Source organism: Apus apus, chromosome 10, assembly GCF_020740795.1.
Source record: "Apus apus isolate bApuApu2 chromosome 10, bApuApu2.pri.cur, whole genome shotgun sequence".
NCBI classification, from domain to species: domain Eukaryota; kingdom Metazoa; phylum Chordata; class Aves; order Apodiformes; family Apodidae; genus Apus; species Apus apus.
Genome location: NC_067291.1, coordinates 1,985,720 through 2,011,522, shown reverse-complemented (window position 1 = coordinate 2,011,522; position 25,803 = coordinate 1,985,720). Strand labels below are relative to the sequence as shown.

Genomic DNA, 25,803 nt, shown 5'->3' with positions numbered 1-25,803 from the left:
GTCTGATCCCTTCCAAGTCAGGATGATTTAAACCCTTTGCATCCTCCCTCAAGCTCACGTGGAGGGAGAGACCTTCTCTAAACACAGCAAGAAGGGCAGAGTCAAGAGTGCACGGGGCTGGGAGTGACTCTTCCCAGGGTTCCATCCCTTGAAGGACCTTCCAGCAGATCAATCACTCCCAGCACTGTCTTTATTTTTTCTCTCTCCCCAAAGCTTCCCTCTTCTTCTTGGAGGGCCTCAAGATGGGGAAAAGAGAGGAACCAGAGGCCACACATTGTCCTGGTGGCATCTCGGCATCATCTAGACCTGCTCATCCAGCTTCCTGCCCCAGCTTCTCCTCCACGGGCAAGGCTGGAGTAAGAAGGACTTTTGAGACATGACCAGGCTCCTGCAGGGACCGTGAAACCCTCCCAGGCTCAACAGAAGGATTAAATTCCTCCTCAATTCCACCATTTGTGGTGGGTGGGCATCCCCCAGCAGCTCACCTGGCCCCAGGAACACCAGCTTGTGCTTGGAAACCAACACGCAGGGGATAAATGTTAAGCTGACAGAAACTCAAGGGAGTCACAGCCACCTGAGGACCAAGATTCACCAGCAGATGGTAGGAAGGACCTGCTGCTGGGTGAGCTGTCCACCCAGGGCAAGGAGCAGGCCAAGAGATGGACACCTAGAGCCCATTTTCCTCATTTCCCAGTAGAGCTGGGAACTGGGGGCAGCACCTGAATTGTCTCCATTTCCTAAGCTCTTGAGATAGCTCCAAAAAACCAATGTGGAAACCCACAATGACTGAAGGCTACAAACCCTTTCCACCAGGCTGGTAGCTGGATGGTTCCTTGCCCAGCCAAACCCAACCCTGTCTGCAGCTCCTCAAACTTCTTCTAGTGGATGGAGAAGCTCCCAGACCTTGCTCAGGAACATCCCACCAGGGCAGGGGACAGTGCAGCACTTGCCACCATCAAAATGAACATGTCTTAATGGAAGAAGGAGAAGAAACATCAACCCAAGGAGGGATTGCAAGAAAGCAGCAGGACAACAAACCAACACCACCCCCCAAACCAGAAGCCCTTCAAAGTCAAACCTGGAGGAGCTGAAGGAACCCAGCCTGAATGTCATCAACTGTGAAAGCCCATTAGCATCTGAAAGTCCATTTAAAATGTTCATCTGAAGGATATTTTATGCCAAACTGCTGCCGTGGCTTAAAAGCTGCTGCAAAGCATCAGCAGCCACCTTGAAGCTGCCCTCCTGGGGAAGTCAGATCCTGGAGGGCTTAGTGGAGGTGGCAGCAGGGACAGGAGCTCAGGGGGGCCCAAGGGAAGGGACAAAGAGGGCAAGGAGCCTCCTGCCAGCAGGGCCAGGGAGGTGATTCTCCCCCTTTCCTCAGCTCTCATGAGATCCCACCTGGAGAACTGTGTCCAGCTCTGGACCCCACAACATAGGAAGGACATGGAGCTCCAGAGGAGGCCACAGAGATGATGGGAGGGCTGGAGCAGCTCTGCTCTGGAGCCAGGCTGGGAGAGTTGGGGTGTTCAGCCTGGAGAAGAGAAGGCTCCAGGGAGACCTGAGAGCACCTTCCAGGGCCTGAAGGGGCTCCAGGAAAGCTGGGGAGGGGCTTGGGACAAGGGCAGGGAGGGAGAGGACAAGGGGGAAGGGATGAAAACTGGAAGAGGGGAGATTGAGGTGAGACATGAGGAGGGAATTCTGGAGTGTGAGGGTGGTGAGAGCCTGGCCCAGGTTGCCCAGGGAAGCTGTGGCTGCCCCATCCCTGGCAGTGTTGAAGGGCAGGTTGGATGGGGCTTGGAGCAACCTGGGCTGGTGGGAGGTGTCCCTGCCCATGCACGGGGCTGGATCTGGATGATCCTTAAGGTCCCTTTGAACCCAACCCATCCCATCATCAACCCCAGAGCAAAGCCTGGCTGGTTGGAGCTGGATTCCCAGCCCAGCTGCATCCCCAGGTCCCACAGCACAATGAGGGGGAACACCCAGACCCTGCAGCATCAACAGCTGCATTCCCAGCATCTCAACCCGCATCCAAGTGGGATTTCCACCTCCCGAGATATTTTGGGACCAATTTTTGGCTTTCCAAGACCCTCCCCTCCTCCCCCCCACCCCTCAACCTCTTCCAAAAGCACCACAGTTGTTTATTTAACAAACCCCAGCAGGGAATTTGAAGGCAAGAACTTCTCTGCTGTGGCCCCTGATCAGCAAGATGTATTATTAGCAAACCCAAGCTGGTCTTGCCAGGGCCTATAAATACAAGCCAGCAGTGACTCAGCAAAGCTGAGTCCCCCTTTCCCATCATTTCCCAGGTAGTTCCATCTTGGGGTGTGTATCTCCTGGCTCCAGGGATGCTGCACAGGTTGCCATGGAAACCCCAACGCTGCTGAAATCATCCCCTGCTCTGGAGAACCCAGCACTTCATTTCCTTCCAGCCTGGCCAAGGATACCCCCCCAGCAGCCACAGGACCAGCTGGGGCATAAATTGGAAGGAAATGGGGCTTGGAGCTTTTCCTCCCCCATTAAAAAAAAACACCAAACCTATTCCTGGCCTTTCAAGCCTCCTCTGCAACAGGGAAGATTCTCTGTTGTCTTGTACGAGGCTGTGCTGGGCATCCTGCCCTCATCCAGCTCCCAGCCCGAGTGCTAAAGCACAGCCAGGATATGTCATGCTTTAGATTTTTTAGCTCCCCAGGTGAGCTTGGCCAGAGTGATGGAAGAATAGGACATGAAAAAGCAAAAAACCCACATCATAATGAGGGTTTCCCCCCTTCTTGGGTGGCTCCCTCCGCTGCTAATTCACCCTGCCATGAAATTGTGCAGATTGAAAACATCCCCCCCAACAACAACAACAACAAAAGTATCCACAGCAGTAATACCTGGTGTTTCTAACAGCCTTTCAGACACCACACCCAGCCCTGGGGTGCAAAACCCTGGGAGCTTGAAGGGTTTCCATTTGCAAACTCCCCCTGCTAAGCAGGGCCCTGGAGCTGCCAAAGCTGGCCAGGAAAAAAGTCAACCCCCCCCCCCCAAAAAAAATATACCCCACAGGACACTTGGCAACCCCCCCAATTTCCCTGCTCTTGTCCAAGTCTCAAAGAGCTGCCAGGAGGGTGCCAGGGCTGCTTTGCTGCTGCGTTTGAGGAAGCCCCAGGAAAGGGAACTGGCACCAGGAAACTCCCTGGGTTTTGCTTTTCCGTCCCTTTGGAAAAGAAAAACCTCATTTCAAATCAATTTTGATAGCAATACCTGCTTTGGCTCATCAGCACAGCACAACTGGGACACCTCAGCCTTCCCTGGACTAGGTACCACAGGAAGGAGCACTGCTGGGCAAGGCAGAAGCTGTAATTAACAGGAATGTCAATTAATATTACTCCATTCCTATTTCCAGGTGGGTGTCAGCAGCTTCTGATAGCTCATGGGAGAACAGGCTGCTTTGGGTGGGACCTTCAAGACCATCAGGTTCCAACCCCCCTGCATGGGCAGGGACACCTCCCACCAGCCCAGGCTGCTCCAAGCCCCATCCAACCTGCCCTTCAACACTGCCAGGGATGGGGCAGCCACAGCTTCCCTGGGCAACCTGGGCCAGGCTCTCCCCACCCTCACACTCCAGAATTCCCTCCTCATGTCTCACCTCAATCTCCCCTCTTCCAGTTTTCATCCCTTCCCCCTTGTCCTCTCCCTCCCTGCCCTTGTCCCAAGCCCCTCCCCAGCTTTCCTGGAGCCCCTTCAGGCACTGGAAGGTGCTCTAAGGTCTCCCTGGAGCCTTCTCTTCTCCAGGCTGAACACCCCAACTCTCCCAGCCTGTCCCCAGAGCAGAGCTGCTCCAGCCCTGGGATCATCTTCCTGGTGGCATCCAAAACAAGCAGAGTTTGTTCCCCATCCCAAGACCTGCCCCCAAAGCAGCCACCTCCCTGTGCTCCCAGCCAGCTCAGCAGCAGCCTCCCGGGACCAGAGGTTGCCATGATGAATTCCTTGTCATTGCTCACCATAAATCATGAAGGATTTGAAAGGAAAACTTCCCCACGGAACACAAACAAGGTCACCTTTCCCCTGCAAGGGTCGAGCTCTCGTGGTCCTGGGTTCAACACCAAGATACCATCCCTGGAGCAGATGCTGCAATTCCATCCAGCCCTTGTGATGGTCACACGGAGCAACCAGAGATTCCATCTCCCCATTCCAGCACCACAATGATCCCGATAACCATGGAATTGGGTGGGATCTGGGGTGGAGTTGTCAAAGAACATCAAGAACTCCTTAAATCCAAGTCATCTCAGCAAACATCACTGTGCCCAGGTTCTGCCAGGACCATTGATCCCTAGGGATGCTCAACTGGCTCCTGCACATCTGGCCCTGAGGATCTAACCTTGCTTTTGGAGACCTCCCCCCTCAAGTCATTTGGGGTCTTCAAAGCTCACAAGGCAGCACGTCCCTAAACCCACTGATTTTATCCTTCACACTTAGAGCCATCTCCCCAGTCTGGCCCCACCAGAGCAGCTCGGAGCCCTCACCAGCACAGCTCAGTCCCCTCAGAGCTCCTGAGGAAGGAGAAGAGCCAGGAACTCGGAGAAGGTCGTGGACAAAGCTTTTAAAAATGCAAAGGAAGCCCAAGGAGTTGGTCTCATCCTGCAGGCAGGTGCTCTGCACCACGGGAAAATCAGATTAGCACAAGGTCCCCTTGGTGCAGGTTGGGTCCAGCTGCTTGGTATTCTCCTTGCAGAGGGTCCCCTGGAAGGCTTCTCCTCCCCAAAGCTCCCCTGGAGGGCTTCTCCCACCCCCCAGAGCTCCCCTGGAGGGCTTCTCCCCCCCCACAGAGCTCCCCTGGAGGGCTTCTCCCCCCCCCCAAGAGCTCCCCTGGGGGGCTTCTCCCCCCCCCCAAGAGCTCCCCTGGGGGGCTTCTCCCAAGCCCCAAAGCTCCCCTGGGGGGCTTCTCCCACCCCCCAAAGCTCCCCCGGGGGGCTTGTGTCCCCCCCAGAGCTCCCCTGGGGGGCTTCTCCCAACCCCCAAAGCTCCCCTGGGGGGCTTGTGTCCCCCCCAAAGCTCCCCTGGGGGGCTTCTCCCACCCCCAGAGCTCCCCTGGGGGGCTTCTCCCACCCCCCAAAGCTCCCCTGGGGGGCTTCTCCCACCCCCCAAGAGCTCCCCTGGGGGGCTTGTGTCCCCCCCCCCAAAGCTCCCCTGGAGGGCTTCTCCCACCCCCCAAAGCTCCCCTGGAGGGCTTCTCCCACCCCCCCAAAGCTCCCCTATTTGGGTAGGGTTGTTGGTTGTTGTTTTTTTTTTTTCCTTCAGGCCTTTTTAAAAGCAGCTGGAAAAATCCACTTGGCTGGCGAGCTCCAGCCCTGGCCCACAGCCCTCCTGGGGCTCCTCCAAGCCCAACCTCCCTTGGTCCCTCATCCCTCCCTGGTCCTCCAGCCTGGGCAGCCCCTCAGGACCACAAAGCCTGCTGAGCCACACTGGAAATCAGCACCTTCAGGGAAGATTTCCACTGAAAACACAGCCCATCAAACTCCCAACCTCAGCATCATCCACGAGCCGAGGGGGGCAGGAGAGAGGCTTGAAGGTTTGACCCCAGCAGATGCTGCCCAGGGACTCAGCTCTGAGCTCAGGAAAGGGCCAGAAAAATCCCTTTTCTTCACCCCAACCCCCACCCACCAGCCTCCTGACACCTCCCCCTGCTCTTCTTGGATCCTCAAGGAGGACAACGGAGGGAAACTGAGGCACGGAGGGGTATGGAGGTGACCTACCAGCTCAGCACAAAGCAGCACCCTGGGATTTTTCAGCCCCACTTGGGGCCTTTTTTGCTCCTCAGCAGACACCTCTGCTTCTCCAGCCAAGCCCAAGATGTGCCCGTTTGGGGCAGCCCCAGCTCTGCCAGCCCCTGGGAGGGGGGGCAGGTCAGCTGAGCCTGAGCTTCAGTCTCAACCCCCACCCTACTCGATGAGCCCTCTGGGGAAAACCAACCACCAGACCAGCCAGAAGGTCCCGAACAGAGAAGAAAACCAGAGAGCTGCTGAAGAAAGGAGCAGTGTTTTTACAAGGGAAGGCTTTTGCTGAGCTAGAAAGCTGTCTGAGAAAGGAGATGCTTGGCTTAGTCAAGCTCTGTCTTCCATAAAAGCCCCGTCCTGGTCTCAATCTTGGGGGATTCTCACACACCTTCCCCTTGGGGTGATGGTTCCTCAAGCAGGGACGTCCCTGGGATGGTGACTCCTGGGGTGGGAGATGGGAGAAAAGGAGCCCCCCCCCCAGCCCCTGGGGGGGGGGGTGAGCACCAGCAAGCCCCCTAGAACGGTGAAGCTGGCTCCAAGCTGATCACACGTGGCTTGAAACATTGCTTTGGTTATTGTTCTACACCCAGCAAGTGCCAGTTCATGAGTAGCTGCTCGAGCACGTTCGTTGTCACTTCTGGTGTGGGAGATAGAGTGATGGGATTTGTTCCGATTCCTTCAGCCCCATCACATCATTCCTCCCCTTTTCCACATCTCGTTTTTGCTCCCAGTGTCAACACCCCCTGGTCTGCATCCTAACCCCCCCAGGGGACACCCTGGGCTCACTCCCTGCTCAGATCTCTCTCTCTCTCCTTCTGCTTTCCCTGTTGGCACAGACCAGCCAGCCCTGAGCAGCCTCAGCTCCCCTCACCAGGGTGATTAATAGTGGCTCTGCAAGTAAAACAAAAGGCCAATTAAGAGGGCTAATATTTGCTCTCCCCACTTCATTTCCTACTCCAAGGAGAGCCCCACACACTTCCCCTGACCAGACATGAATAAGAGCACAAAGCCACGTGGGTTCCCTCTCCTACAAGGGATCAAATACCCAGAGAACCCCAGCCCCACCAGCTGGGAAAACAGGGATGCTCCTGGGTCTGTCCATCCTGCTAAGGGATAAATTCCAGGCTGGGGTGGAAATGATGAAGAAGCCCTTTCTCCACCCAAGATGAAGTCTTTCAACGTGAAGAAGAGCAGCACCTCTCCCAGCTGAGCTGGTGGGAGCCCCGTTCCCCTCCCAGCCCTGCAGCAAGAGGGACCAGGTGAAGATGGAAAAGCTTTGCTAAAAGCAACTCCAAGCAGCCCAGACCCCACAACCTCTAAAGAGTTTGGAAATCAGGGGGGGAAAAAACCAAAACAAAACAACTAAGGGACCAAATCCTAAGGAGAATAATCTCACTGGGGTTACTCACCAGTGCCAGCTCCTCCACAGCTTGCATGGGGACACCCTCCTGTTGCAAAAACCCTCCAAGGCAGAAGAAAACCCCTCACCCTGAGACCCCACAGGGGATGCTGAGGCCTCTTGAATCCTTTTATCCCCCTGGTCCCACCTTCCTCTTTTAGCCCAGACACACCCCACCTGGGGAAGGAGTCTGGGGGCCTTTGGGTTCCTTTGGGCTCTCAGCTGGGGGGGAAAATTTGCTCCAGGCTTTTCTCCCAGAGCCAGCCAAGTCCACAGGCCCAACAGCCCCACCTGATCAGATCCACGTTTTCCATCAAAATACACACACTCCTGAAAATGTAACCTTTGTTTTTCCCTCCAGGTGGGGGTGGTTTCCCAACTTGAAACACCCCTGGGAAGCAGTTGTGTGTTTTCCCATACATCCCCTTCCCAACAAAGCAGATGGTTTTGCAGGTCCCACCCCCGTTGCCACTCACCCTAAGAGGCTTTGCTTCCTCCCTGCTTAAAAGCAGCACCTTGACCTGAAGCCACGTGGCCTGAGCACGTTTGCTGAGCAAAACCAACCCCTGCTCGGCTCCAGTGGCAGCTTCAGCTCCTCATCCTCACCAGGGCCGGGCTGGGCTTTGAAACTCAAAGGTGGGAGGAGCAGGAGCTGGGAATTTGGGAGATCTGGACCCTCCGGGATGTGGCTTTGAGGGTGATGTTGCTGACCATGGCACCCACACCAGGCAGAGCAGGCAGCACTGGAGGTGCTGGGCTCTGCTGGTGAGTAATGGACTCGAGCCCCCCCCAGAAAAAAAAGCCCATCATGGACCATCTCTCCCAAAAATCCCTAATTATCTCGGGGTGTGAGGGTTTTTATTTCCCCCTTGCCCCGGGGAGCTGAGACCCCAGGAGGGAGCAGAGCCCCCTTCTCCTCCAGACCACATTTTGGAGATGAATTTCCATGTCCTGCGTTTCAAGCAGCTCGAGGGGAAAGTCAGCCCAGGAGAAGGTTGTTTCACCATGAACATCCCATGGGATCTCTCCCAGGAGAAGGCACGGGCTGCTGCCCCTGCAAAGCAGCGGGATGGGACTGGTGGGTCTTGCAGGCCAGGGAAGGGTGATGGGGAAAAAAAAACCACCCAGATTTTGAAGCTTTGGTCCAAACAGGCTTCTGCAGGGACTATTTTCTTTCTCCTCCTTGGTTTCTCACCGTGTTCCTGGCAGGTTTTCCCAGGGTGGCCAAGACCTGAGGCGTTCCCGGGCTCGGCAGCTCTGCCACATCTTTCTGTGTCCTCCCATCTCTCCTCGTTAATCTTTAGGGAAAAAGGGAATTGACAAACTGCTGAAAAAAAACCTGACTGACACTCCAATCAAAACACAAAAGAAACAGAAATAAATGGCTCTGAAAAGAATTGCTATTTAATTAGAAATTACATCTGTGCCAGTGAGTCACGGCGGGGAAGGGAAACAGCAGCGGGCTCGGCAGCGAAGGGCACCTGCCAGCAGCATGACAATGGGAAGCAGCTCCATCCCAGGGCTCTGATGGGAGATTTCGGGGGGCTAGGGGGACCCCCTGCTGTGGGGGTTCCCTGCTAAGCCTTGCTGAGCCGAGAGCTGCCCTGCAGGAACCGGCCGCGGCGCCAGCCCGGCAAATAAAAAGCCTACGAGCACAAAAGCTTTGCAGAGAAATTCCTTCCCAGCAGTTTTCCTGCTGGAATGGGAAAATCCCCAGTAAATCAGATCTAACCAAAGGCATAAAGATTGCAGAATGAGGGAGGGAGGGAGGGAGGGAGAGGGATTAAGGAGTAAAACTGCTCCTCCGTCCATCGCGCTCCGACCTCCAGTGAGGAAAGCCCAACCTGCCAGCAGTGGGTACCAAAGCTGGGCAGCATCTGGGGATCCCCCCCAGCTCCTCTTGGAGACCCCAAGGAAGGTGGGATGGGGTAGGAGAATACTGGCAGGGAGATGGGGGACACAGATCAGTCACAAGGGTCATGAGATGCTGGGAGCAGGATGGGTCCACGACCCCCTGCAACTGGGCTGGGGTGCACAGGTGGGAAGATTTGGAAATCCCTGCAGGGCCATTTCTGCTGCTTGATGTTTTTTCCAAGGTGGGATTTTGGGCAACACTCAGCATCCCACTCTCCAGCACTGGGAATTTTCAAGCATCTACTATCAACCTTGCTTGGACCAAAGCAAGCAAAGAAAAGTGTGGGCAGCAGGGCCAGGGAAGTGATTCTGCCCCTCTGCTCTGGTCAGACCCCACCTGGAGTGTTGTGTCCAGCTCTGGTGCCCTCAGCACATGAAAGATCTAGACCTGTTGGAGAGAGTCCAGAGAAAGGCCACTAAGGTGCTCCAAGGGCTGGAGCAGCTCTGCTCTGGAGCCAGGCTGGGAGAGTTGGGGTGTTCAGCCTGGAGAAGAGAAGGCTCCAGGGAGACCTGAGAGCACCTTCCAGTGCCTGAAAGGGCTCCAGGAAAGCTGGGGAGGGACTTGGGACAAGGGCAGGGAGGGAGAGGACAAGGGGGAAGGGATGAAAACTGGAAGAGGGGAAATTTAGGTTGGATATAGGAGGAAATTCTTCACTCTGAGGGTGGTGAGGCACTGGGATGGGTTGCCCAGGGAGGTTGTTGATGCCCCATCCCTGGAGGTTTCTCAGGCCAGGCTGGACGAGATTTTTGGGCTGGTGGTTCCCTGCTCATGGCAGGGGGGTTGGAACTGGGTGATCTTTGAGGTCCCTTCCAACCTTTATGATTCTATGACTCTGTGAAAACTCCCTGGGCTGCCAGCACCCACCACATGAGTAGACACCCACAGGAGAGGGGAAGAACAAGTCATGGATGGGGAGGTGTTTCCTCCCCAGACCAAGGCTCAGCCACTCATTTTATTCCCTGCTGCAGTTTATCCAGGCCCTCCTCTGGCCAAAATCATTTCACATCTTTTATCACCTTCCCTGGATCTGCTGCGTTGGGAGGTGAGACCTTCCCTGGTCCCACATCTCCAGCCCAAGGGGGATTTCCTGGGACCAGCACCTCCCTCTCAGTTTTACCACCTCCACTCTTGCCCCAGTTTACTGTCCTAAAATCCCCACCGATTTTTAGCCTCTTGGTGGCAGAGGCAAGAGCTTGAGCTGGTGTTAAGCTGCTGCCAGGGGAAATCAAAGCCTGGGAGCTGAGGAGAAGACTTCCTTGGTTGTTCAGGACCCGAGGGGTTGAGTTTCAGGGGCAAATTCATGCAGAGAGGAGGCTCCTGCTGAAAAAACTGCCCATGTGGTTACCCAGGAAAACACCCTGACAATGGGGCTGTGCACCACGGGGTTGCTCACACTCGTTCCAGGGACCACCCCCACCCCCCCCCCTCTTTCTGAACCCCTCCAGGAGCTGCATCAGGTCGAGGCCACTCCAAAAAAAGCCCCCACCAAAAGCCTTTTTCAGCCTTTTTTTGCACACAGCCGGCAGGAGGCAACAAAGAGCCCGCGGCTCCTCTGCCAGAGCCGGGATTGCCCCCCAGCGTCTCCCATCAGCTCTGGGACACGGATCCCTCCTTCTTCCCAGAAGCTGGATGGATTTGCCCAGGCAGGTCCCTGCTGCTCCCCCCTAGCCCCCCTCACACGCACACACAAGCCCCTGCTTGCTCTTGCCCTCCTGTCCCAGCGGTGCAGCCGGGACCTGCGCTGGGATGAGGATCCTGCATCCCAGGTGCTTGCGTTGGGTTGGGTCGGGTTTTTTTTCCCCCCAGATCCCTTAAAAAAAGAACCCAAACATGACCCGCAGAGCGGGGGGAAGAGGCACATGTCGCATTCGGAAGGGACCACCTTGAAGAAGGCTTTTGACGAGGGGGGGGGGGATGTAGTAAGTAGGGAAACTGAGGCACAGACACACACACACACCCCCCCTCAAGTAAGGGTCACCCCCAGCTCTGCCTCAGTTTCCCCAGGGGCTGCTCCCTGCCTTCTCCGCACAACACAAAGGGGCTCCCGGCCCCTTTAAACCCCCCCCCCCTCGTTGCCCCCCCCCACCCCCCCCGCGCCCGGCAGAGGCTCGGCCCCTTTCTCTGACACAGCAGCCGCCGAACCGGGAGCCGCGGGGAGCGGGGAGGCTGCGGCCGGGGCCCGGGGGTGGGGGGGAGCAGGGCACCCACCGCCCCATGGCTCTGCCCGGGGGGCCGGGGGCTGCCCGCCCCGCTCCGCCCGCCCGGAGCCCGGGGAGCGACCGGCCCTGAAACGCCATCGGTACCGCCGGTGGGTCCCGGGGGCACCGGGGGAGGGAGGGGGAGGGCGGAGGGGGACAGCGGGGTGGGGGGAGAGGGTAGGGGGGGGGGAGTGGGGGATGCGGGAGGTGGGGATGGAGGTCCTGGGAATGGGGGATGAGGGGACGCGGGTAGCGGGAACGGAGGATGGAGGTGGCGGGGATGAGGGATGCGGGGATGCGGGGACTGGGAATGGAGGATGCGGGTACCAGGGATGGAGGATGCGGGGACTGGGGATGGAGGATACGGGGATGCGGGTACCGGGGATGGAGGATGCGGGTACTGGGGATGGAGGATACGAGGATGCGGGTACCGGGGATGGAGGATGCGGGGACTGGCATTATCCATCTCCTGTGCCCCGGAGGATGCGGGTATCGGGGATGGAGATAGGAGCCCCCCGCCCCTTCCTGCACGCACCCCCCCCGTGCCGGGGCTTGAAACCCCCACCCCACTGCGTCCCCCCTGCTTTGACAACCCCCCCCCCCGCCCCAGCCGAGGGAATGCGGGGAGCATTTGGGGGCAGTGTGGATTCCTTCCCCCCCCCCTTCCTTGGGGGGCTCGATCCTGGGAGGCGGTGGGATGTCCCCGCGGGGGGAGGAGGCTGCCTGACACCCCCCCCCCACCAGCGGGTCCCCCGGGACGTGTCCCCAAACCCTCCTCCCCCCCCCCACCCGAGGCGGGTTGTCACCTCTGGTAACATCTCACCCCCTTCCGACAGCGACCGAAGGAAAGTGGTCCCGGGCTCCTCTTTGTGCCACGCCAAAGCCCTGTGGGAGGAGGAGGAGGTGGAAGAGGAGGAGAAGGAGGGGGAGGAAGTAAGAAGAGGAGAAAGGGGGGGGGGGGGGAAAAAACCCCAACAAACAAAAACAAAACCAAAAAAAACCCAAACAAGGACAAGGAAGAGCTTGGACTGGAGCCAAAGGGGGGGGAGTCTGGATCGCGACGGTAAGTTCCTGAGCTGCACGGCTGTCTGTCTGTCTGTCTGTCCGTCTGTCTGTCTGTCCGTCTGTCTGTCTGTCTGTCCGTCTGTCTGTCTGTCTGTCCGTCTGTCTGTCTGTCCGTCTGTCTGTCTGTCTGTCTGTCCGTCTGTCTGTCTGTCTGTCCGTCTGGCTCAGCGAGACCCCACTGTGCCCAGTCACTGGAGGGGAGGCAAAGGGGAGGGTGCCAACCTGGGCCCCTTTTGATTAGGGAGTGGGGGGGCATTTGGGGGGGGTGGGTTACCCAGGGGCTTGTCCTCACGCTGGGGCTGAAACCCAGGCAAGGCAGGAGCGGGCAGGGCACCCCCAGCCCGGCAGGGGATGGTTCCCTCACCTTGTCTGTCTTGTCCTTGCAGGAGGGGACCCTGGGCTCCTCAGGAAGCCTGTGCCCAGCGAGGAGACCCCCCCCCCCGCCCCCCACGACCACCACCCAGCGCTGGAGCTGGAGACCCCGGAGCCCGGGCCAGCCACGGGGAGCAGCAGCAGCATCCCCAGGGCCACCCAGCCCCGCACCCCCCTCTCCGCCAGCGGGGAGCAGGCGAGACGTTGAGCCGCTGGATTTGTTACCTTCCTGGGACATCCGAGGGACTCTCTTCCTCCTCCTCCTCCTCCCCTCACCCCATGGCCCCCCCCCACCTCCCCGCGGCCACCGGCTGAGCCTGCCCTGCGGCATTCCCGACTCCGCAGGCTGCAGCCCGACCCCGCTCCCCGTTCCCAGGCAGAGCCCCCCCCCGGCCCCGCAGGGAGGCGAGCGTGAGGCTGGGACTTCCTCGGCGGCAGGGGAACGTTAAGATGTTGAAAGCTCCCCCCAGGCCGAGAGGGGCTGCGAGGACACCAGGCCACCCGGTTAGCGGGGAGCAGGATGGACAGAGCCGCTGGGGCCGGGAACCGAGGCCGGTAGGGAAGGATGGACTCCCAGACCTGCCAGGACAGGCAGCCCAGTGAGCACCCCAGCAGCAGCAAGTGTAGCAGCAGCAGCAGCAGCAGCAGCAGCAGCAGCAGCAGCAACAGCAAGAGTCATTGTGAAAGGGAAAGGATCCGGAGTCGGATGAAAATGGTGATAGGACAACTGGAAGGCATCTTACAGGAGCTCAAGGAGGTGGCCAAAGAGCTCCGGGAGGTAGGAAAGCCCTGAAGTGCCATCACATCCCTGCTCGGGTCCCAGGAGCTGCTGGCCCCAGTGTCCCCACCCCTCCCCCTGCTTGTCCCCTGGCTCCAGGGCTGGGTTGGGGGGAGCAGAAGCAGCTCAGCACCCCCAGCCCCCCTCGGGGGGTGTGGGGGGGGCACAGCCACAGCCACTCCTGACCTGCCACTGGAGTTTCCAAAAGAGAAGGGTGGGGAAAAAACAAACAGGGTTGCAAAATTGACCTTGACAGGGGGGTTTCACCTGGGGCCAGAGGGCCCAGCCAAGGTCCCAACCCTGCCAGGGGTGGGAGAAGCACCAGGGGGTGACACAGGCTGGGTGGGGGGGCTGGTGCCAGCAGCTCTGTGCCATGGTTGGCTCTGCTTGGGGGGGAGGGGAATGGGGGGTGTTTTCCCAGCACAGCAAAGTCAGTTTGGTGGGAATTTAATATTTCTGTGGCTCACATTTTTCCAGGGGAAGGGGACCTGGATGGGGCTGGTAGTTTGGGGATCTCTCAGGAGGTGGTGGGGGAAGCAGCGGATGGGCAGCCTGCAGGAGCCTTGAGCACAGGGGCAACAGTTTGCCCGTGGATGGGGCAGGAGGGTGTTTGTATCCCCTCCCCGAGCCCAGCTTGGGGTCACATCCAGTGGGAAACCTCACTTCCCCCCAGGAAGGGCAGGGATTGGTGGAGGTTTTGCCGTGGGGCCATCACGGGGCAGCCCCGGGTGGGTGGGTGACATTTGGGTGCCAGCCAGGGGGCTGATGCTGGTGGGCCAAGGTTGTCCTCAGTGCAGATGTGGCCACGGGCAGGGAAGTGACACCTTCCAGCCTGAAGCATGCCTTGGGATGTGTCCTCCATTGGGATGGCTCTGCCCTGTCCAAGGGATTTGAGGGAGGCTGTCCTGCTGGGGAAGCCAGCACTGGGGAGATGCCACATCCCACCACGTTGTCCCCTCGGGGTCTCCACGAGGGCTCAGCCTGGTTGTGGCATCCCTGGAGATTTTCCTTCACACAGGGAAGGGGTAAAGGGCTCTTGGTGTTCCCTAGGGACACCTTTTGGGAAGCAGGCTCAAAGGAGGAGGAGTAACGTAGGAGGGCAGAAGAGCTGAACTGGGCACAGCAGGTCCCTGTGCCTTGAGGAGCAGAAGCAGAGGGTGACCAGAGGACACCCAACCACCATCCTTCACCCCAGGGAGACTCTGCTCTTGTGCTAGAGAGGGCATCCATGCCCCATGAGATGGCTTTTCCAGAGGGTGCTGGGAAGTGCTGAGGCCTGGGGATGATTTTTTCGTGGAGCTGGCACATCCCTAGACACTGGTGACTTCCCAGACCACCTCCCATAGCTGCACTAGAAGAGCCTCTCACATCAGGGGACAACACAGGTCAATGTAGAGCCAGCCAGCAGGTCCCCACCACAGGGTGGGTCCCAAACCTTCTCAACCCAACTCCTACAACAGACCCACAGAACTTTGCAACCATTACTTGAATTAGACAAAACAGCCTAAAACTCAGGACAAGAGCAGGTTCCAGAGCTAAACCACACCAGTCCAACCACGCTAAACTGGGCTCCCAGAGAAACAAGAGGTCTGGTTTTCCCAAAACCAAGCAGATGTTGGGCATTAAAAGCTCTGGAAATTCCACCCATTGTCTTCTGGATCCCTCAGAGGGAGCAATACATGGCAATCTCTTTCAAGCTCAGCCAGAACAGGACGTGGTAGACACCAGGCTGGCAAATCCTAAACTTGAGGAGACTGGTGGAAGTGAAGAATTAAAACATTAAGCTTTTCTGCTTGTCTACCCTGCATCTCCTGATGCTGTTCCTCAGCTAGAGGTGAGGGCCAGGACATGGGCACAAGGCTGGGGACAGGCAGCCCTGCAGCCCCAGGCAGGGTCTGATGGCTCTGAGCACAACCAGGCTCATGGGGGGTCCCAGGAGGGGCTGCTCAGGGTTGGTAAATCTCATTATTCCCCCCCACCCAGGGCCCTGGTACTGGTGGCACTGGTGTATTCTCCAATGGAGAAGCCATGGAGGCTTTGGGAATGTCCAGCCCTGCAGCCACCTGCTGGTGTGGGTTGGGACATGGGGCTGGATGTGCCCGGGGGGGGCAGTTGTGGGCCCGATCCTGCTGCTCCAGAGGCACCTCCAGAGTCATAAAACCTTCACCGGGTGGTGCTGGAAGGAACTGGGGGATGCTGGAGGGAACTGGGGGATGCTGGACCTGGTCCTTCCCAGCCCTTCTAGTGAGAGGAGCTGAGCAGCAGGACTTTGCAGGTCTGGAAGAGGGAGCCAGGTCATAACCACCTTGACAAAAATAACCCCTGAAGCCATCAAAATTCCTGGACTTTCATCCCGAGATGAATCCAGCTCCAAAAACCACCCGCCTGCTGCCAGCTCTGGCTCGCAGAAGGCTTTTCTCCCAAGTTGTCCCTGCTTGTCCCTGGACTCAGCCAGGATTGCAGGATGCTCCAGGAGAGACTTCAGGGGGTCTGGAGATCTGTATCTGGGGATACAATGAGTCCCAGCCCCTGGTCCAGGCTCCATCCCTGCCTCCCAGGAGCACTTGCCACCTGAAGGCTGTCAGCCCAGATGTCCATTGGATTCAGGATGTTTTACCAGCCTCTCTGCTCCCACTCTCCTTCCCTCCCTCCTTCCCTTTTGTGTATATAATTATTCCTCAGCATCCCAGACAGGGCTGTATTATGTGCAGGGAAAATGATTATTAAAATCTGTGATTGAAATCACACACTGGAAGTAGAAACCAGGCAGGAGAAGGCAGGGAAGGTGCTGCCCTGCCTGCCCTCCCACCCTCCTGCCAGCCCCAGCCTTTTCCCCGGGGGAATAAGGGTGATGCCACAGGGAAGAAGATACCCCAGGATGATCCCAGATATCTCCACCACGTGGCTTGAGCTCCTTCCCAACCTTGGATTAGTGCTGGGAACTGGAAACCATCCATGGGTTCAGCGGTGGGAAATACCTGGGCGAGATAACGAAGTGCAACCCCCCAAAAATAATCCCATGGCAAGCATCCTATCACCCCTGCATCGATGGGATGCCACCAGGCAGGGAAGCAGCACCGAGCAGGTCCCCTCCAAGCCTTTGGCAGGAGGAAAAATCCAGCCCTTCCTGAGAATAAATACCTTCATCATGTTGTCATCAAGAGGCGAGGAGCTGGGAGCGCTCGGGAAAGTTTGCGGGTGAGCGGGCGGGTGATTATTCTAATAACAACATGTTTTAGAGGATCTGCACCATCATTTCCAACTCTTTAGTGGCTGATGAGCTTGCAAACGACGCTGAGAGCCACTGCACACTCATTTATAAGCTCAGGGAAGAGAGGCCCCTGCAACCCAGCTCCTCTTCCCCAGCTCCAATTCATCATTGATTCCTTATTAAATATTTACTCACCTCGCCGGCGCTGGGAAGCGCTTTGGGAGGTGCAGGAAGGTCCCTGCTCTGGGAGAGTTTGCTTGCGGAGTCATGGGGGCTCTGCTGGAGGCTTTGAGATGGTTTTGGTTTTCCCTTTGGAGGGAGGAACGGATGTTGAAGGCCGTGGTGTCTGGAACCCTTTGGGAATGTGGTTGGGGGATGGTTCTTTGCGTGGGGCACGAAGTCCCCTCGCACGTCCCGGCTTGGAGGGTCAGATCCAACTTGGGCAAGGAGCTGCACAGCACAGGAAGGTGCTTTGGACCCCAAAACGTGCCAGCGAGGGGCTGGGGGAGCACGCACAGAGTCTGGGGGGGGGGTGCAGGAAAATCCCTGCTCCTCTCCCAGCTTGGCTTTGCTTCCGTGTTGGGAAAACAGTTGCACCTCACGGGAGGGCAGCGAGTGTCCCGTCCCCCCTCAGATGGCAGCAAACCCACCCTGCTTTCATCTCCCCCACCCCAGCACCCCCCCACTTTGCCCAGCAGCACAGGCCCCAACCACCCATCTTCTTCTCCCACCCTCTTCAAAGGCCGTGCTGGGATGAAGGAGCCCTTAGATCCCACCACTTTGATCCCAGCAGCTCCCAGCTCCTTCCCCGGCCTCGGGAATTTATGCATTGCCAATTAGCGGCCACGAAGCCTTTGAAGTCCCCTCTCGTCCTCCCTCCTCGTCCCTCTCCTCTCCAGCAGCTTCTCAAGCTGCCAGGAGGTTTTAGCTCCTCACTAGGAAAACAACCAGGACCAAAATGTGGAAGCTGGGGCCCCCAAACCAGGAACCTCCGTGTCCCATTTGCAGCCGATCACCAAAAATCCCATGAGAAACAAAGCAAACCAAACCAAAGATGCTCCAGATGTTCAACACCTGCCTCAGCTGGGGAGGTAAACAGCCCAGTTTGGGCATCCAGGCTTTTTACTGGGTGTGGGGACTGGTCAGGTATGGGGAGCACCCTGGGCTGGCTGGTGGGAGCTGGTTTTGGGGGTGTGATGAGCTGGTTGGTGCTGCAGTTCAGCACATCCTTGCTCCCTGCCCAGGGGTGGATCCTTCTGCCTCACTCCAGCTCCTCCTCCACTCTCAGTCACCCCCACGGCACCTCCAGGAGGTGCTGAGGACAACCCTGACCCTCACCTGCTTTTAGGAGGACAAAGCCACCCCAATCCACTGGGGGTTGAGACCATCACCAGGTCTTCACCCCAAACCACCCAGTCCCAGCTCTGGGCTCTCCACAGCCTAGAAATCCCTGACATTCCACCTCAGGAAGGAGAGCAAAGCCCAAATCCTGCTTTTCATTCCAATCCTCAGCAGGTACCAAGCGTCAGGAAGGTATTTAACACCCCCACCCACCCACCCCCCCTCCTGCTGCCACCCCCACCCGTTTAAAAATAGAAAGCCCTCCTAAAAATAGCCCCGCATGAGCCACCACTGATGTGACACTAATCCCTGTGTGCCAGGACCTGGATGAGGACAAGGAGGACCAGGATGGGGACAAGGAGGACCTGGATGGGACCTGCCTCCTCCTTACAGCCCAAATGGTCCCTTGAATGGGGCTGAGGGACCCTGGTGACAGGGACCCAAGTGGAAGGGCAGGGAGATGCTCACCCTGACCCCGGAGCTGTCACCCCCCAAGCCCTCAGGAGAGCAGAGATGAGCTGGTTTCAGCCCAGGCTTTTGGTGGGACCATCTGCTGCTTTATTAAAAAATAAGACTAGCCAGGTATTTCCCACAGACAGCTCCTTCCCTGCCCTTTTGTTCTAATTCTTTCTTGTCACCAAGAAAGAAGAGGTCACATCTCTTTCTTTTTCCTCCACTCTTCTCCTCAAATTTCATCCCTTTTCCCCCAAAAAGAAGAGAGGGGGGAGGGAAAGGAATGGGGGGAAATAAATGAAGAGACCTGGTGGGGCACGGGGAGGAGGAGCAATTGGGTTCTCTAATCCCAAGATTTTTCTTGTGGGTGGTGGTGCTGCCAGCTTGGCTTCAGCACCCTTGAAAGCCAAAGCTTGAAGGACAGAGGAGTCCCTCCCTGCAGGTCTGGGGTGGGCAAGGAGGCAGGAAAAAGAAGCTGGAGAACCTGGGTGAGGAGCAGAGCTGAAGCTGAGCCTTCTGCTGCCTGGGTGAGGAGCACTCAGCTCGTTGTCCCCAGCTTTGGGGACCCAAAGCTTCTCCAGGGGCCAGGCTGTAGGTCCATCCCCAAGGCAGGACCAGGGATGGGCTTCAACATCCCTTCAAGAAGTTCACCCAAGAGAGAACCCACCCATGAGGCTGAGGAACAAGTCCCTGTGCAGCACAGCTTGAGGGGCAGCCTGGCCTGGGCTGAGCTTGTACAGCCCCTGGGCCATGGCTGGGGGTCCCAGGTGGGGCTGATGGAGGTTGTTAAGGTGCATGAGCACCCATTGCTGTGGGCTCTGCTCTGGTGGGAACACTCCTCTCATTTCCAACCCAAACTTCATCCAGGCTCTGCTGCATCTTTTTTTTTTCCCTGGAAAGAGGGGGGTTTTTTTGGCAGCCAGCATGTCCATCACATTTCCAGGCAGCAGAGCCCAGCTCTTTGGTCTCCATTTTCCAGGTGACACCATCTGGTCCCATCCCAGAACTGTTCTCCTCATCCTCAGGACCTCCCTAGCTCCTCTGCTCCATGTTTGTACAAACCCACCCATCCAGCCTCACCCCAACCACATCAGATCCCTCTGTCCCTTGGGATTGTGCCCCCATGGAGGTAACACTATTTGGTCCTTCAGAGGTGCTCAGACAGGTTCATCCCAGACTGGTTTGGGTTGGGAGGGACCTTAAAGACCCTCCAGATCCAACCCCCCCTGCATGGGCAGGGACACCTCCCACCAGACCAGGCTGCTCCAAGCCCCATCCAACCTGCCCTTCAACACTGCCAGGGATGGAGCAGCCACAGCTTCCCTGGAGGTTGTCCCCAAGTTGTCACACACATCAAGGAATGGTCCTTGATGCCTCCTCAGCCACCACAAGGACTTTGCAAGGAGCCCACCCTGCTGAGCTGGGGTTTATGGGGCATTTTTTTGGTGATTTCTGGTGTTGACCCAAAGCTCTGCACATCTTAGCAAAGAGATGCAGAGACCAAGGGCAACCTGGCACTGTGACAGCAGCTTCAGGGTGCCCACCCTTGGACTCCCACCACGAGATGGGGTGTCTGAGCCCAAGGACTCTTGAACTGTCCTTGGGGTTGGATCTAGATGATCTTTGAGGTCTCTTCCAACCCAAACCGCTCTAGGATTCTATGACTCAGTTTCCCCCAGCAGAAGTGCTTGGAAAAGTGGAGTTATGGGATAACAGCAGCAGAAGAATCATGTGAGAGATGTGTGGGGATTGATGATTCATGGTGGATGAGGAGGTCCCACACCCACCAATGAACCACGGGACCAGGGGACATAAGGCAAAGCTTCTCTGTGGTATGAGGAGAAGGAAACCAAACGTGTCTGGCAAGATATTGCCCATGGGTTTGTCTTTCCTCCATGATTTTGGGGCTGGTTTCCACCAGGAAAGGACGTGGGGATGGGAAAAGATGGGGAGGGAAAGGCAACGATGAAGGAAAACCAGAAAGAAACCCAACATCTATGGGTGGAGAAACCAGCTGGAAAAAGCCAAGCACAGGGGGTCAGGGGTCCTGATGCCCATGGATGCCCATGCTGGGGTGGGGGGGAGAGAATAAAAGGCATCAACTGGTTGCACAAATGGGTAGGGGGGGTGTTGAGGGGGCCCCCCAGCTCTTGTCTGCCCCTGCCCACCTCCTGCTTGGCAGAGCTGGGGCTGGCCAGGCCCTCTGCCAGCTCTGGTGGGGAGACACCAGCCTGCCAAAAACAGGCACTTCACGCTGCCAGGGAGGTGGGGTTGTCACTGCCACCCAAAATGAAGCCCCCACACACACCACCCACCTCCTCTATACCTGCAGAAACAGCAGCCAAGGAACAGCAAGGAGCTCCTGGAGACACCGTGATGGCTCCAGTCAGATGTTTGGGTAGGGTTGGGACACCCTGGGCAGGATCAGTGCTGGGCATGAGGGGTGAGATTAAAGATTTGGAGGTGGGGGACGAGCCTCTCACATCTGGAACCTTGCCAAGGTCATGAGGTGGAGCCCATGGTCCATGGGAGCCATAGCAGATCCTTCCTCCCTTTCTTCCCCACCCAGCCCTGCCAGGAGCTGGAACCCCAGCTAGGACATCACATCTAGTATTTTGAAGTTGTTAAGGGCTTGTTTTATTCATGCCCCACGTGGGGTCTGTCCCCTGTAGCACAGCAGGGCCATGACCCCATCCCCAAACCACCATGGGTCCTGATGTTCTCAACACCCTGAGATGAAGGACTGGGGACCAAGGCTGTCACCACCTCAGCCAGGCAGGGGGTGACAGAGTTGTCCCTGCAGAAACACCTCCTACCCCCCTCATTCTGCTCTGTATTTTGTCACACAGCCCTGGGACATTTTCCACTCCCTGCCTCAGTTTCCCCACCTGCAGAGCTGCCTTTTCCAGGGGAGGAGCTGGCAGTCACTGGTTGTTTCTCATGGATGGGTGGAGGGAACCAAGGGACACCATGTGTGCAGGGGTTTGGGATGACGCTCAGGGTCCTGGGGGACAAGGCAGGGATCTAGGACAACTCTCTACCACCAACTCTCCATGGGGCAACTCTCTGTCACTAACTCTCTGCCAGGACATCTCTCTGCTGGAACATCCCTCCACTGGGACATCTCTGCACCAGGACATCTCCCTGCTGACACAGCCCTCCAGAGATCAGCAGGTTACACAGGGCTGTGCCAGTGTCCCAGTGCAGAGATGTCCTGGTGCAGAGATGTTCTGATGGAGACACATCCTGGCATAGAGATGTCCTGGTGCAGACATGTCCCAGTGCAGAGATGTCCCAGTGCAGAGATGTTCTGGCACAGAGATGTCCTGGCACAGAGATGTCCTGGTGTAGAGATGTCCTGGTGCAGAGATGTCCCAGTGCAGAGATGTCCCAGTGCAGAGGTGTCCCAGTGCAGAGATGTCCTGGTAGAGAGATGTTCTGATGGAGACATCCTGGCACAGAGATGTCCTGGCGCAGAGATGTCCTGGTGTAGAGATGTCCTGGTGCAGACATGTGCCAGTCCTGGTGCAGAGATGTCCTGGTGCAGACATGTGCCAGTCCTGGTGCAGAGATGTCCTGGTGCAGAGATCTCCTGGTGCAGAGATGTCCCGGTGCAGAGATGTCCCAGTGCAGAGATGTCCCAGCAGAGAGATATTCTGATGGAGACACATCCTGGCACAGAGATATCCTGGTGTAAAGATGTCCTGGTGTAGAGATGTCCCAGTGCAGAGATGTCCTGGTAGAGAGATGTTCTGATGGAGACACATCCTGGCACAGAGATGTCCCGGTGCAGAGATGTCCCAGTGCAGAGATGTCCCGGTGCAGAGATGTCCCAGTGCAGAGATGTCCCAGTGCAGAGATGTCCTGGTGCAGAGATGTCCTGGTGCAGAGATGTCCTGGCAGAGACTCAGCAGCAGAGAGCTGTCCCTTCCCACAAGGCAGACCCCCAAGGCCACCCCGAGAAGGCCCCCACTGCTCACCCGGGAGCCCCGAAGCCCGCGGGTGGGTTTCGATCCCCGCTGAGGAGCTGCCGGAACGGCCCCTCCTCGGCTGAGACCCGGCACCTCATCACACGGGTGGTGCCGGGGAGGGGCTGGGGGGAGGGGGGGGGGTTGTGGAACCAGAGGGACGTTGGGTTGTGGTGCTGCTGCAAGCCGGGGGGCTGTGGCAGGTGACCCCCCCGCTGCCCGCCCGCAGGTGGTGAGCCAGATCGACCGGCTGACCTCCGACTTCGACCTGGAGCTGGAGCCGGACGACTGGACGACGGCCACGGCCAGCAGCACCTCCAGCAGTGACAAAGGGGGGGCCACCTTCGAGCTGGGCCCCCTGGATTTCCCCACCTCCGACATCCTTTCCGACAGCTGGGAATTCTGCTCCTTCCTGGACACGTCCACCCCTTCCGATCCCGGCGACGCTCCCGACCCCGCCAGGCCGCCGCTCGGCCGGCCCGATTACCGGCTGATGAACGGGGGGATCCCCATCACCAACGGGCCCCGGGGAGGGGGAACCCCGGATTCATCCGGCGAGGAAACCTTCAGCCAGAAGATCCCCCCTCCCCGACCAGCCGGGGCGCGGGAACGGGTCCGGTTCAGCGACAAGGTGCTTTACCATGCTCTGTGCTGCGACGACGACGGCGGCGCCGTGTCCCCGGGGGATGATGGCCCCCAGGAACCCGGCCGCAAGGGCTTGGTGGGGCCACCCTCCAAGCATCCTGCCACCACTGGTGGTGGTGGTGGTGGTGGTGGTGGTCCCTCGACACGGAGGCTGACGAGGAACAGCAGCACCCAGACCGTGGCAGATAAAAGTACCCAGACGGTGCTGCCTTATATCCCGGCCAAGCAGAGAATCAAACACAAAAACTGACCCTGGCTCCACCAGATGGATTTGGGGAGGGTGGGGGGGAGGATTCCTGGGGAGGGACAGAAAACCATTATATATATATATATATATACATAAATATATATATATATAAATATATATTTCAATAAATCAATACTACTAATAAAATCAACATGAAAAGGTGGCAAAGAAGACAAACGTCCCAACTACCTACCTGTTCTTTTTTGAAGCTCAGGGAATTTTTAATTTTTTAATATTTAGGGGTTTTTTTTCTCAGAAGCTTCAGATAAATAAACCATCCGTCGTGGAGAAATGCTAACAATAACATATATATATATATATATATTATATATGTACCCAGAGAGAGGGAAGCTTCTGTGGAGGGGAGAGCCAGAGCATCTGAGGTGGTGGCCTGGGGATGGATGGAGACATGGGGATGCTGGGGGAGGGGTTGAGGAAGGGTTGAATGTCCCTTCCCGGGACATGTGATCCTTTAAGAAGAGCTGGTGTCACCTGCTTTGTCACAGTCAATGTCACTGGAGTAGGGATGTCACCAGAGCTGTCACCTCCCCAGCTGGCACGTGGCCCAAGAGGGATGGAGAAAGACTTGAGAGAGCTAAACCAGTGCTGAGGAGCTGGGCTGGGAACAACCCACCCATCCCCATTTCCATCCTTTATGCCAGGGCCTGGGGGAAGTTTAGTAACCTCAAAGTCTTACCTGGAGGTGGGAAACATCTCCAGCTTCCCTGGTTTTGCATTTCAAAAGCCACAGCCCTGATTTTTTTTTTTTTCTGGGGGGGGGGAAAAAAAGAAGGTGGATTTGCTCTAAAATATGGAAGCATCTGGGACTCCACCTTTTTAATGGGCTTTCAGGTTTTGCTAAAGTCTCCAGCACCCACAGTGGTGGGGGCAGCACCTGGGCCTGGTGACAAACACCTCATGTCCTCCCCACCAGCTCTTCCTCCCACAGGGAGGAATTTGCTGCCCCAGCCCCCCCCAACATCCCTGTTTTTTTCCAGGCCTGGCAGCAAAAAATTCCATTGCCTTGACTCCTTCTTTTTAACCCAGGCCAGAGAAGCTCCATTTCCAGCCTTTTTCCCAGTGCCACCCCAGAGCTGGGACCCTCACTGCCAACCAGTATCACCATCATGGGCTGCTCATCCTTCAGAGAGGAGGAAGAGGCAGTGATGAAACACTGATTTCACCCCAAATCACAGCAGGAGAAGAGCCTTTCACCCAAATTAGGTTGAATTACATCCTCTGGTTTTTCATTTTTAGGAGCCAAGGGAGATGGATCCAAGACTTCTCCACAATGTGCAGCACTTGGGAGGGTTTGGAACCTCTGATCTGGGTCCCCCACCAGAACATCCAAGCCCTAGAAAAAATCAGGGTAAGGAAGTGCCTCACCATGAGGAAAACGATGATGATGTTGATCCATCATCTTCCTCCACATCTCTCCTACCCCCAGGGCTGGGACTCCAAAGGAAGCATCAGTCCCACAAGGAGGGACTGGATGTCCCCATCCCATATCCAGGAGAGAGGACATCCAGGCTCCCCCAGCACGGGGAGGGGTGGGACAACTCCTCCCCACGCCCTCCATCCCTCCAGGTGCCAACAGCTGGTCACGTCTTTGTTTGGCAGAGCTTTTTGCAGCCTCCCTGTTGCAAAGGTGTGGCTGAGGGATGCAGCTTTGGTCTTCAGGAACTCCTCCTGAAGGATGCCAGGAAGAGCAGGAGGCAAAAAGCCCCTCAGGGCAGCCAGAGATGCAGGAGGAGCTGCATTTCCAGCCGAGCAGCATTTTGGGGGCAACCACATGGGACCAGCTGCAAAAGCAGCCAGAGGGGAAACTGAGGCACAGGGATGCAAAGCTCTGGCTCCTGAACCACTCGGGGCCAAGCTGCTCACCTCGAGGCCAGGGATGTAAAGCCAGTTGGTGCAGCCAGGGCTGTAGGGACAAGGGTAAAGAGTTTCTTCCCCTCCCCTGTTTCTATCAAGAAGGGATTGATGGCCCTGCAGGCTTCGTTTTCTGCTCGCTGATAAATCCAAGTGACAGCAGCAGGAAGCCCTGGATTCACCTCCTGGGCCCAAGGATGGAAAATCTCCATCAAACAGGGCTGAGCAGAGACAGGGGTGACTCCTCCTCTCCCCTTCTCTGGGGGTAAAGGGGAATACAAGGCAGAGCTGCCACACAGAGCCCTGTGGGCAACGTCCTTGCTGCTCCTCTGCACCCCCAGATGTTGGGGTTTGCTGCTCATATTTAGCAGGAAAACCTGCTGGTTTGGCTTGGTGGGTTTTGGTGTTTGGGGGCTGGTTTTGGGGTTGTTTTGGTTTTTTTTAGGGTAAAATTCAAGAGGAGGGGAGCGATGATGAAGACCAATCTGGAGAAAGCCCCCGAGCTGGCAAAAAAATGGCTTTGAAAACACCAGGAACAAAGTGATGAATGATGTTATTAATTGCACCACCAACCTCCTTGTTA

General features: G+C 57.2%; 1 protein-coding gene across 1 annotated transcript; it reads left to right on the top strand.

Moving 5' to 3' along the window:
• The first annotated feature begins 12,225 nt into the window (after positions 1 to 12,225).
• INSYN1 (inhibitory synaptic factor 1) lies at positions 12,226 to 23,376 on the top strand. Its single transcript, XM_051628422.1, has 3 exons — positions 12,226 to 12,331; positions 12,720 to 13,483; positions 22,686 to 23,376. Exons 2-3 carry the CDS (start codon positions 13,271 to 13,273, stop codon positions 23,349 to 23,351), a joined length of 879 nt encoding a protein of 292 aa, XP_051484382.1. The 5' UTR covers positions 12,226 to 12,331; positions 12,720 to 13,270; the 3' UTR covers positions 23,352 to 23,376.
• The last annotated feature ends 2,427 nt before the right edge of the window (positions 23,377 to 25,803 follow it).

Excerpts from the sequence above, each read along its gene's own strand:
- INSYN1 (XM_051628422.1), top strand. The coding sequence starts at position 13,271 with ATGGACTCCCAGACCTGCCAGGACAGGCAGCCCAGTGAGCACCCCAGC. Across the intron at positions 13,484-22,685 it reads TGGCCAAAGAGCTCCGGGAG|GTGGTGAGCCAGATCGACCG; the intron begins GTAGGAAAGCCC and ends GCCCGCCCGCAG.